General features: G+C 40.5%; 1 protein-coding gene across 3 annotated transcripts in view; it reads right to left on the bottom strand.

The window, feature by feature from the left end:
• The window catches only part of IQGAP2 (IQ motif containing GTPase activating protein 2), a 174620-nt gene that overhangs the window by 72291 nt on the left and 90136 nt on the right, over positions 1-12193 (bottom strand). For all 3 annotated transcript variants that reach the window (XM_063127952.1, XM_063127949.1, XM_063127951.1), the window contains exons 4-5: positions 7523-7600; positions 4698-4774 (exon numbers count right to left, since the gene is read on the bottom strand). In XM_063127952.1, coding sequence (XP_062984022.1) covers positions 4698-4774; positions 7523-7600 — 155 coding nt within the window. The remainder of the gene's footprint in view (positions 1-4697; positions 4775-7522; positions 7601-12193) is intronic.

Raw genomic sequence — 12193 nt, 5'->3', positions numbered from 1 at the left:
TTTTTGTTTTTTGACATTCATCTTAGTACTAATACAACTAAGGTTTACTTTTTAGGTATACTGAGTATCACACCTGCAAAAAAGTATATTAAATATGTTCTTTTTTCCATTTTTAATATAAATAATTATTAACACAGACTGCTGTTTAAGCTTTAAATTAACAAGCTTCTTTAAAACCAACTGTAGCTGTGCTGCATATTTAAACACATTGGTACAGGCAAGAACAAACTGCTTATAAAACAAATATTAACTGTGAAGCCTTAGCAATAAGAATTCACATTAAATCCAATTGCAAGTCAACACTATGGCACAATGACTTATTAGGAAGCACTTGGTTTTCAATTGAAAAGTACTCTTCAGTGTGCTGTATGCTAGGGTGACCAACTGTCAGGATTTCCCCGGATTTGTCCTGGTTTTTGTTCTTTCCATGGTGTCAGGGGGGATTTTCTATAATTTTCAATAATGTCCTGGAATGACACACCTTCCTCTTTAAGGCTGCCATTAGCATGGCAGGAGGGAATGACATGCTTTCTTGAGGCACATCATTCCCCCACCCTGAGCTCCAATTGAGGTCTTAAAGGGGAAAGTGGGTCATTCGTGGACATTATAGAAAAGGCCCCAATTGGAGTGGATGGTGGTGGTGCAGAATGAAATCCTTTCCCCTCCTCCACTCCAATCGGGTTCTTTAAGGTGGCGGGGGAATAACGTACTTTCTGCAGGACTCAGAAAGCTGCTTCCCCACACACACACTAGGTGTCCTCTTTTTTGGTTTCCCAAATATGGTCACCCTACTGTATGCAGCATTTTACAAGAGCATAAAAGACTGAACTATGCCATTCAGCAAGGGACTGAAAATTGATTAAGGGCCTTCTGAGCCTTCCTAAACTCTGAAGCTTCTGATTATCCAGTGCAGGGCAGGAAGAATGATGGAGGCGATCTTAACCTCCTTAACCACCCTGCATTTTTTTGCTAGACAGGCTTTTTTGCCCATCTAGCAATGGGACTTCAGTGGGGGAGGAAAGAAGGTTCAGGATAGCTCATATCTTGGCATCTCTGGCTTCCTCCCCACTAAAATGTCCCCTTTTCCTCCTCCTGTCCAGGGTTGGCTTTTCTGACCTCAGAGTGCAGGCAGTATGGTTCTTTCTGCACCAGCTGCGAGGGTGTGCAGGTCGGATCTCTGAATCCCCCTTCCGAGGTCAGAGCGCTGTCTCTGACATCAGAGGGGGGGAATTCTCTGTATCCTATGGCCCCTTAAACAATGTCTAATGGCTACAGGATTGCTCCCTATGAAAACTCAACATTTTTAACATCAAACAGGACTAAATTAATATCAAAAATACATAGATTTTAGCATACACAAATGCGTACCGTACAGGAGCTAGAACAGTTAAATGTGGTGGCTTCTTCTAAAGATTTTCTAAGCATTGTACACTGGACTAGAGCACTGGCAGACAGGATAGGAATTACATGTTTAAGTTTTACATTATTATCATTATCTGATGTCTTGATGATTAAAAAACAACATTAGATGTCCAAATCTGAATGTAAAACCATTCCTCATATACTGCTTGAGAGTCGCATTATGCCACAGGAATTCACATATACAATAGAGTATTTGTGCAATAGGCAAAACAGATATGGAAGAAAATGTGTGTGCTTCCAGATGAGATTTTATCGTGCAATTGCCTTGCCTCATTCTCATAATTTAATAGGGCGATCCAGACTGGGTTTGTGGGTTAAACTGTTGTCCGAACCCAGAACATTTTCCATAGGGTGGCTTGTTAACCATGCAGTGTTGCTTATTTTTCTCAAACAAGCCACGTTGAGAGAACCCCTAGTTTGTTGTTAGGTTGTTCCGAGTGGTTAAGAAACTATCCTGCAGAAAATGTCTTGGGTTTGAACAACACTCTAAACTACGGTTGAACAAACAACCTGTGGTTCAATAACAACATGCACTCAACTACTAAGTATGGGTTAGTGTGTTACGTGATCACAACTGTCTTGCACTCATAGCCATCCTGTGGTTGCCCACTACTGCTTCCACTTTTTTTCTTACCAGAAAAAAAAATCAGTTGAGGGGAAGACTGGAAAAAACTTCCATCTAGAATTACTCTAGATCCCTGTTTGCACGCACATATTTATCACTTTATGATGAACAGCACAATCCAAAGTGGGGCCGGAATGGTCTAGAGCAGCAAATCCACAGAAGCATCGCAAGCCTTGCCAGCATGCACTGCCAAGGCAAAAAAGGTGGAAGGCATATTTTTCTTTCTCAATATGTCAGCTCCAAGCTGGCATAATTAAGGGCATCCTTGGGGGTTCAGAACCAATGGAGTCAAAGCTAAAGGTGAACCACTCCTGAAACACCCTCTTTCAGGGCCTTCTGCCAGTTACCACTGGCAGAAGCACTGCCAATAGAGCTTTTTGTAGGCAGAACAGAGCTACTGGGGTGGATGGAGAGAGGCATCTTCACCCAATCCTAACACACACACCCCTCCAGTGAGCTAGCTCCAGGGGTTAGGATTGCTCTCCATACATGTGTGCAAAGCCACCACCATTGTCAAAGGCAGACTTTTTATAACAACTCAAAGTACAATAAACTTCCGAAGAAGGCAATTCACACATTCACTGACAATCAAAGATATACATGAACTGTTCATAAAATAAACAGATAGCAATATATGTGATGCACAGCACATGTACCTGGGACCAAGTTCCTCTGAAATTAAAAGTTTTTGCTTCCAAGTAGAAGTGTTTAGGATAGCAGCATAACACTAAACCACATCTTCGCCTGCATGTGATGGCTTTAGAGACTGTAACCTAAACAAGGTCCAGTTTTGGAAAGCTAAATCCCCACAGGAAATAATACTGCACAGAAGAGTTAAAAATATAAGGGAAAGTGCTAATTGCCATTGCAGTTATACACAGCTGCATGTGATAGACTCCATGCCTTTGTTTATTATAGCAGTCAAACAATTGATTAAGCCATCTTCAGTACTCCAGTAGATATAAACATCTGAAACTCTCTCTTTGCTCAACATTCACTAGAACATCTGAACAAAGATTGTGACATCACTGGAATGGAACTTAGTACATTTTTTAAAAATAAGCTGCTTAACGTTAAGAGCCCCATGTGTCCACGTCAGAAACAGCTTCAGACAGAGTAACAAAAATATAATGCCATAGTTTTATAATACAATTACTTTTTCAGTTTTTTGATGCCACAATTGTTCAGCGTTATAAAAAGGGCCATCCTGTCAAAAAAACGTAATAAAACATTTTTTGCTTTATTGTATTAATTATAATTTAATTTCAAAATTGAATTTCTATCATTTTTCAAGACAAATAGGCATATGGTCAGCTCATAAAAATCAAGGGTTTGATCCAGACCATGGGATGTTTTAGTTACTTAGGACTAACTTATCCCATTGATTAAGCTGGACTAAAGCATATCTAACTTAATCTGGATCCATTCCCATGTTTACTGTATGGGAAAGGGCACTACAGACATTAATGGGGGAAAACTACAAAATGGAGAGGTGGGTAAGAAATAATAATAATAATAATAATAATTGTTATTACAATTACCCCTTTGAGTTCCAGCACCATTTACTGTCACTATTTCATGTTCTAAAACAACTAAAATCTAATACACACTTATCTCCTAACATATATAAAACCCAGTAGCGCAATTAGAGCTGGACTTTGCCCCTCCCCCCAAATGACCCCCACCCAGAACATGTCAGGTTATGCAGGCATCAGGGAAGCAGAAGCAAATTCCATCTTATTCCTGCAGTCATGATGGTGATATAATTTAAGAGAACAATCCTATGGCCTCTAGACAGAGTTGGGGGGGGGGGCATAGGATACTTTGGATATTTAGGATTCCTGGATCCAAGGTCAGAGACACCACTTGTGACCTCAGACCCAGAAGTCCTAGCTCCCTGAATCCTCCCCACCCCACCCCGCAGCTGGCACAGAGAAAACCATGCTGGTTGCCTGTCTGAGATCGCAAAGGTGACCTCGAAGAGGAGGGAAAGAAGGCATACTTGTGGGCAGGGAGGGGACTGTGGAAGTGGGGGTATGAATTATCCCCAGACTTCCCCAGCATCATGCCCTCCTACTCCCTGATGCCTCAGCTAGCTGGTCTAACTAAAATGCAGAGAGGATGAAGTGTGGAGGTAAAGATCACCTCCACTGCTCCTCGTGCTCTGCATTTGATGACTGTAACACTCCAGGTTACTGCTATCCCCACTGGATCGCACCCTAAGTGAATTTAAAATGCAAACTGCATCTCCTCAGGGTATTCCCCCCACCCCAAATCAGGGTTAGCAAACAGTTGTGTTATTGCTCTAACTTATCAGGAATATAGAAGCATTTGTAAAGTATATGATAGCGGTTGGTGAGTGAAGAGGAGAAATATTAGTTGTGTGCTTTACAGCTGAAGTAATACATATTAGCCAATTGGGAAGGTTTCCTTACAAGCATATTCACAGAGCTGTGTACATACATTTCATTTGTTCTTAGAAGTATACTTCCGCATACATGCACCATCACCTTTGCATGCCTAAGTTGTCTTCAGAACTTCTAAAACTTTGATCACTGTAATCAAGTGAGGTTTCACTGCCAACTTTTTGAAAGAAAGTAGGCTTTGAAAAAAAGTAAAGCGTAGACAAAATGGCATAAATCTAGTTTACCTTAGTGCATGAATGCAATATATCATTCGAGGTATGTTCTTCCTATCATAGACGTCTGTGGTCTCTGGGTAGAAGATCTAAAGAAATACGATGTTATTTCAATAATAAAATATGTTATGTTAGTCAAACTTAGTCCATTAAAATGTTGCTGGTGCACTGGATGAGTGTTCTACTTTCACATGGGAAATGGTTTACATCTTTGCTCATATGAAATGGTCACTTGAGCAGAAAGTTTTGAATCTAGTATTTTCCAATACTTATTATATTTATTTATTTATTTATTTATATAGCACCAACAATGTACAAATAAATATACAAATAAAACAGTGATACCCTGCCTAGAGGCTTACAATCTAAAATCACATTACTTAATGTGATTTTTTAATAGTGTAATCCTATATATGTCTACTCAAAAGTAAGCGTCAGTGAACTCAATAGGACTAACTCCCAGATTTGTGTGTATGCATAAGATTGCAGCCTATGGAATTTTCACTAGTTCACAAATCAATAGCATGAGTACGTAAGTGTGGTTTATTATATGATTAAATATAGGTATGTAATCACCATTGTATGTATCCTATAGATAGACATTTGAACAAAAACAAAAGTTAATTACAACTTTGGAACTGCTCTATTTGACTGGCATTGTATCTATTTTTTATTTACTATTTAATTTTATGAAACAATGCATTTGTTTCTACCGATCAACACTGTTGGTGGCTCAGGAAGAGTGGCTCTCTCACAAGGTCTAAAATGCCACTTTCAGCTCTTTAAAGAAAGGGTAAGGTGTAAAACATAACAAATCAGATCCACAAACACTGATACTGTGTCATCTTGAAAAAAAATATTGCCCGAGAACAACTCCTAATGGAACTTCTGCATTTTAAAAAGGTATACAAAAACTGACAGTTGTGCTGTGACAGAAGCATAATATTTCAGCTTCACCCTAAATAGATTGCCTAATGCCTTCCAGCTGTTTTTGGACTACAGCTCCCATGAGCCCTTATCAGCACAGTTGATTAACAGTGATGTAATCCAAAATGTCTGGAGAACCGATCCCTGCTTTAGCATTTCAGAAAGAAAAAAAACTAAGGCTACCTTAAAGAACTACATGTACCAGTAAAGTTTAAATGGTAGGCTTTTATCTCAGTTATATAAAAACCCGAGAGATCAACATGTAGCACTCATTCAACATGTTCTGCTTCCTGTGCACACCTCCAGGCTGCATCCCAATCAGTGACAGTGGGATCATCCAGTGCTTGAGAAGGGGGCTGCTTTTGCCCCGAAAGCAAGAGTGATTCGAAGTAGAGCTATTTTCCATGTAGGTATGAATAGCAGCCACTCAGGGATGTAATGGGCATCTTCTATCTTTCTGAGCAGCCACAGCTCAGAGATTGTACACATGTTTTTGCATGTACATATAAAGCTCACTGCACTCCAGTTAAAGATTCTCAGGTAGGACAGAATAAGACAAAACGGCTCAGTGATCCAATATAATCCATATAATGCAGCTTTATATAGACTATTATATGGAAGGAAGTAGAGAGATGAGCTCAGGGATATCACTGGAGTTGGACAGGATCGGCCCTACCATCAGGCAAAGTGAGGCGGCCACCTCAGCCAGTGAATGCTGTTGAGTGCTGACAGTTGCTTTGGTTGTTTCCTTAGCCTCCAAGCCCATATCCCATCATCCTGATCCTCGCCCCAGCAACAGCTTGTTGGGGGACTGGGCTAGCTGGCTCCCTCACCTAGTCATCTTTAATGCATCACAGACAGACGCACTGAAGAAGGCCCCTGACCTAGGCCACAAACTAGCAAGTATTGCATGTGTGCATGAGTTGGGCTGCTCCTATGATGCACGCTGCCACCACCGCTGCTACATTATGGCATTTGATTGAGTGGGTGGAAAACAGGTATTGAGGGACAGAGCTGTGTGGATCACATGGCCCACCTGCACCCTCTAAACTAGTCTGCTGCCCTTCGATGCAATACTGAAAATACTAGTGCAAGACTGGTTGGCTTCTGTATGTGGAATTTGAAGGTAGAAGAAGGTGGGAGTGGGGTGGGAAGGTAAAGCAATAATGCGAAGTGTGAATATTACACCCAGTTGCTTAACAGGAACTTGAAGCATACTTCAGAGTCCAAAAATGGAGGTGGGGTGGGGCAGAACAGAACAGAGAGTGGATATGAAGGGAAGTGGAAAATCAAGCACTGTAGATGTGATTTCCTAATTCCTGTTTCTATCACCTGCCCTGCAAGTTTGCTTGCTAAGCTTGTGTTTATAAACTTACACTTGGGGTGTGCCAAACAATTCCTTCTTTAGAGATTTTTGGCTTTGCCTATTGTTCCCAGCCCCAATGCCAGGTCTCCTAAGCACATGTGAGCTGCTTGACCCAATAGCACCAACTGCAACCAGCTGGAATGTACGGGCGCCTGTTCGTGTTCTGCATGATACCAGCTGCTTTGGCAAAATGGGCAGTACAGGAATTCCATCTTCACTCAATGGTGTTTTCCTTGTTTTCCTATGAATTAGTAATTCAAGACGTGCAGGATTTAGGTTCTCTCCGCATTGGAAAGGGGCTGCCACTGTGGGGTTACACATTCTTTGCATGCAAAAGGTCCCAAATTCAATCATATGTGGGGCTGAGAATGACTCCTGTCTGAAACTCTCGAGAGCCACAGTGTAGACAATACTGAACTATATGGCCCAATGGCCTAACTCTGTATAAAGACATAACAGTTTCCTGTCAGTTGCTCTGAGACACATCTTATTTTAGCAAACACTTAAACTTGAGCACATCAATATTCAAGGTTCAAATACTTACTTTAGGTAGGCCGATGGACTCCATTGCTCGTAACCACTGTACTGTATTATCGGTGTGTCGGAAATGGAGGCCTGATCGCTAATGGGAAAAGTGGGGGAAGAAAAGAGGGGTTACTCAGTTATTTCAGTGAGTCCAAAAATGACATCTAGATTCCCAGTCTCCCTGTAAATGGGAGCTTTACTACACCAGGTGGTGAATCCGCTGTATCTACTTTCAGTATTATTGCATAATTGAGATCTGACCACTACACAAAAAGTGTTTCCTTTTCTGCTTTTCCATTACGTAACCTCTAGGTGGAACTGTGGTAGAGCAGAGTAGTGCAAATACAGAAGTACAAAAGCAGTTTCTTTTACTTTTACAAAGATATTCTTTAATTCCCCTGATCTTCAAAAACTAGCCAAAAGTACTCTTTAAACACAGAAGCAAAATTGGAAGGTCACATCATTGTCTAAAGAACCCATATGAGAGCGCACAATAAAATGCCTTGTGTAGAAAAGCTCATTATCTGAAATCAGTGAAAAGGCAATCTCTGAACAATTAAAGCTGTTACATGACAGCTAATTTCTCAACAAGTTTGGACTACAAATATTCAATTTACCTATTCTATTAGAGTAGGTATGTTTTGTTTTACTGAAGTCCATTAGAGTCAAATCCACAATTCAAATATAGCTTGAGGGTCACAGTTTTAGCAACATAAAAAAAAAATCCTATATTTGTTGGTATAGTCATGTAGATTAAAAAGGGAAGACTTTTCTATGAGCCTTTTCCTGATTAGAATCCATTATCAATCTATGCATACAAGCCTAACATATTTTAGACAAAGATTAACAGTCCAAAACCTTTGATCTTTTGAATTTAAAGGAGAAAGAGATGATGCTATATGAATTAGGGAAGGAGCTGCCAGACATTATTAATTTAGAGTAATCTTGAATGAAAAATGCTTGTTTATACAAACAGAGAATCCCAGGGTTTCCAAACATTCATCGTTATTTACTGCCTCATGTTGCTGCTTGCTTTTAACAAAGTATGAACTCTATCCAAAATGGTTTTTCCAAAAATCAATCATAAAATGAAAGCATACAGTCATTAAACTCTACTTGTTGTGAAATGCCTGGAGAATGCAGTCTATAGGGAAATGTAGAAATATAGTAAATAAATCCAGAAACTATTTCCCCTGCTTTTCACTCACTTCAATGTCAGATTAACCACCTCAACAAAACCAAGTCTGAAGAAAGAATCACCATATGATGCTATACAAGATTGGACCGCAAGAAGATCAAACCAGTCCATACTCCAGGAAATAAAGCCAGACTGCTCACTTGAGGGAATGATACTAAAGGCAAAACTGAAGTACTTTGGCCACATAATGAGAAGACAGGACACCCTGGAGAAGATGCTGATGCTAGGGAAAGTGGAAGGCAAAAGGAAGAGGGGCTGACCAAGGGCAAGATGGATGGATGATATTCTGGAGGTGACAGACTTGACCTTGGGAGAGCTAGGGGTGGCGACGGACGACAGAAAGCGCTGGCGTGGGCTGGTCCATAAAGTCACGAAGAGTTGAAAGTGACTGAACAAATAAACAACAATAGACCTATATCTATAAAAGTAATAAATTAATCTTGATTTCATAATTCAGGTTTCTTCTAGCAACCCTGTGAGAATGCTGATTAAGTTTTTCTTTATAGATATAGTAGCTGATATGCCTGGCGTTGCTCGGGTCCGTGAATAATGTTTATAATGTTTATTTGATAAACAATACATTTCTCTGCAACTTATCTTTAGGTTTGTTGGTTTTTTTAGTTTGGTTCAGTTAGTAAATTGTTTTGTTAGAATAAATAGAAAATTGTGTTAATAAGAATATATTTTAAAATAGAGCTTCGTGATAAACCACATTTTTTGTTTTACCTGAAATGCCTACACCTCCCATCATGCCTTGGCCAGAGCAGCCCTCTAAATTTCAAAAACAATCAGGACACACAACACCCTTTCTACCCACTAAAAAAGATGTAAACCTAAAAATACGTTTTCAAAATATACCCAGTATTGCCCAGATATCTGAATAACATATAGTAGGGAAGCGGATCTCAGTGGATGCAGAACACAGAATACTTTATTGGCAGAATTTACTATATAATATCTATATTTAACAGGTTTTGGCAGAGAGCCAGGATGGTCAAGGCCACTGGTGACTTGGGCCTTTTATCTGACATACCTGTGCTCTGAAGACACACTATGGCACTTTTTAATTTTAAGTTTTTTTAGTTTATGGTGCTGGTGGCATTATGCCACTGCTATGGAGCCACATAGAGGATAAAGCAATGTTCACTATCTCCTGCTGAAGAAATTTTATTTATGTCCTGAAGGAGTAATAGCAATTTGTACTGGTCATGACCATGACTCATAGTTTGGTGGCAAGAGAAGGCTCTTGGGAGTCCCACCCAAGACATGCTGGGAGTTGTAGGCATAAGTCTAGGTCCCTGAATAACATGTTAATCTTTGAACACCATCTGAGGTGTGGTGGGAGACAACTGGAGAGTGGGCCATCTTAGTTGTGGCACCCTGCTTATGGATTTTCCCCCCCAAGCAGGTTTGCCTAGTGACTGCATTAATGGCTTTTAAGTGCCAAGTGATTTAAAAAAATTCCAAGACCTTTTAACTTGATGAGATTTTTGTGCTGAGTTTTTTTTATGTTTTAACTAAACCACAACATTCCAAGACAGTTTATGATTTTTATGTAAAAGCCTGACTTTACTATTGAAACAGAATAATGAATGGAGGAATGACTGATAGCTGAGACTAGAATGAAATGGTGGGTAGGGTTAGTGGCAGTTGGAGAAAGTCAGTTAGAAGGAGAACTACTACACCTCCCAGCATGCCTTTGGCAGCCCTCAGGTGCCCAGGTCCTCTGAGAGGTGCTTTTCTCCTCTCGTTGCCGATGCTGCTCCTTGATAGAGCGTTGAGGAGTAGCATTGCCAAGTAGGATTGGTAAGCAGCTCTTAGTAGCACAACTCCAGCCAAGTTCTGCTGGGACTGCCTCAGCCTGCACTTCTCACGCGTGAAGTGCTCCATCAGGAGCCTGTACTGAAGGGCTGGGACTGGGCCGGGCACTTGCCCCCTTCATCAAGCTTGTTTCTGGGCATGTGCAGCACAGCAGGCTTCCCTTTCCTCCCTCTCTCCCTCTTAAGGGTGAAGGCTGCGTGTGTGCTTCCCTCAGTTTCTGAGAAAACAACAATATCAGGACAAGGTGCCTTTGAGCATGTCCAGAGTTTGGCCTCTCAAAGACATGCTGTTGTATCTAGTTATGATTTTAAAACCACACATGGCAGGTGGAAGGAGGCACTGCAAATGGATGCAGCCCATTTATGTGGGTTGTTTCCTTTTATGTGGAATTGGGTTGACTGCTTGAGACTGTGGTTAGGAATCACAATGGCCGCCAAAGGCCAGTAAGTCTGGCATCCCACACTAGGCATGCTGGGAGTTCCGCCCAAGGCATGGTGGGAATTGTAGGTGTAAACCTAGGTTTTTTATTACATCCTTTAAAAATACTTAAAACCCCAAAATTCATGTTTTTAGATTTTTTTTCTGATCCATGTATGCAAAGAGCTGTCTGGGCGAACAGCATTAAGGCAGTACCATATGTGGACGTGACACACACATACTTTCCACATTATAGGTAGAAATACCGTAGAAGTATGAAATAATAGTCTCTTTATAAACATTGGCTTTTCATATAGTCCCCAATGCCTAGTCTTCCAAGCAGCTCACTTTTGCTTAACTCAAAAGCACCAATTGCAACCACCTGAAATGTACAGTAGCCTGCTCATGTTCTGTATGACTCCAGCAGTCTTGCCAAAACATTGTCAGTATAAGACTTCCATCACTTTATCTGAAGTAAGGGGGGTAAGCAGAGACAAAGCCTTTCCAGCTGTGCCCCTCCCCTCTGTCTTTGGAAACCCCCCCCCCCAAAGAAAGGTCCACCTGATGGTATCCTTGTTTTATTTTTGGTGGCAGTTTCCCCTTTGAGTGTAGTGTTTACTTGCTTGATGTGATGTATTTGTTTTTATCATTTTGTAAACTGCTCTGGACGCCATGGTTGAACTGCTAATAAGTGTTATAAATAATTAAACTATAGAAGAAGTCTTTTATTTTTTGAAATTTCTTGGAGCATCAAAGCAACCGAGTAGTTGCCAACTCATACTATTGAAGGGAAAGGTAAGGAGTACTCCACACACACACACACACACCCCAAATAAAAATACAGAAAAAAATGCTAAGACATACTATCTCAAATTCATGTTGCATGAAATGCTCAGATACCAGGTCCAAAATGTAATCATTGTGAACTGCCCAGATGGCTTTGGCTATTAGGTGGTATAGAAATGCAATAAATAAATAAATGAGGCTGCCAAAAGCCATGGAACATACACGAGTGAAATCACTGGAATTTATCTGCAGCTTAATTATTATTTTATCAGAAAGTGGAACAGGTTCTTCAGGTAGACATTCCTTCCCTTTTAACTTCAGAAGTATATTTCCATTTCAGAAGTATATTTCATATGTTCCAAGGAGAGATTTCTTTACTAACACAGAGATTTTCTTTGGGGGGCGGGGAGAGAAATAAATTGCACTCTTGCTACACATATTCAAAGACAGAATACATAACTCTCCCCA

Source organism: Elgaria multicarinata, chromosome 6 (genome assembly GCF_023053635.1).
Source record: "Elgaria multicarinata webbii isolate HBS135686 ecotype San Diego chromosome 6, rElgMul1.1.pri, whole genome shotgun sequence".
Lineage (NCBI taxonomy): Eukaryota > Metazoa > Chordata > Lepidosauria > Squamata > Anguidae > Elgaria > Elgaria multicarinata.
Note: the sequence above shows the minus strand (reverse complement) of the source record. Positions and strands in the feature narration are given on the sequence as shown.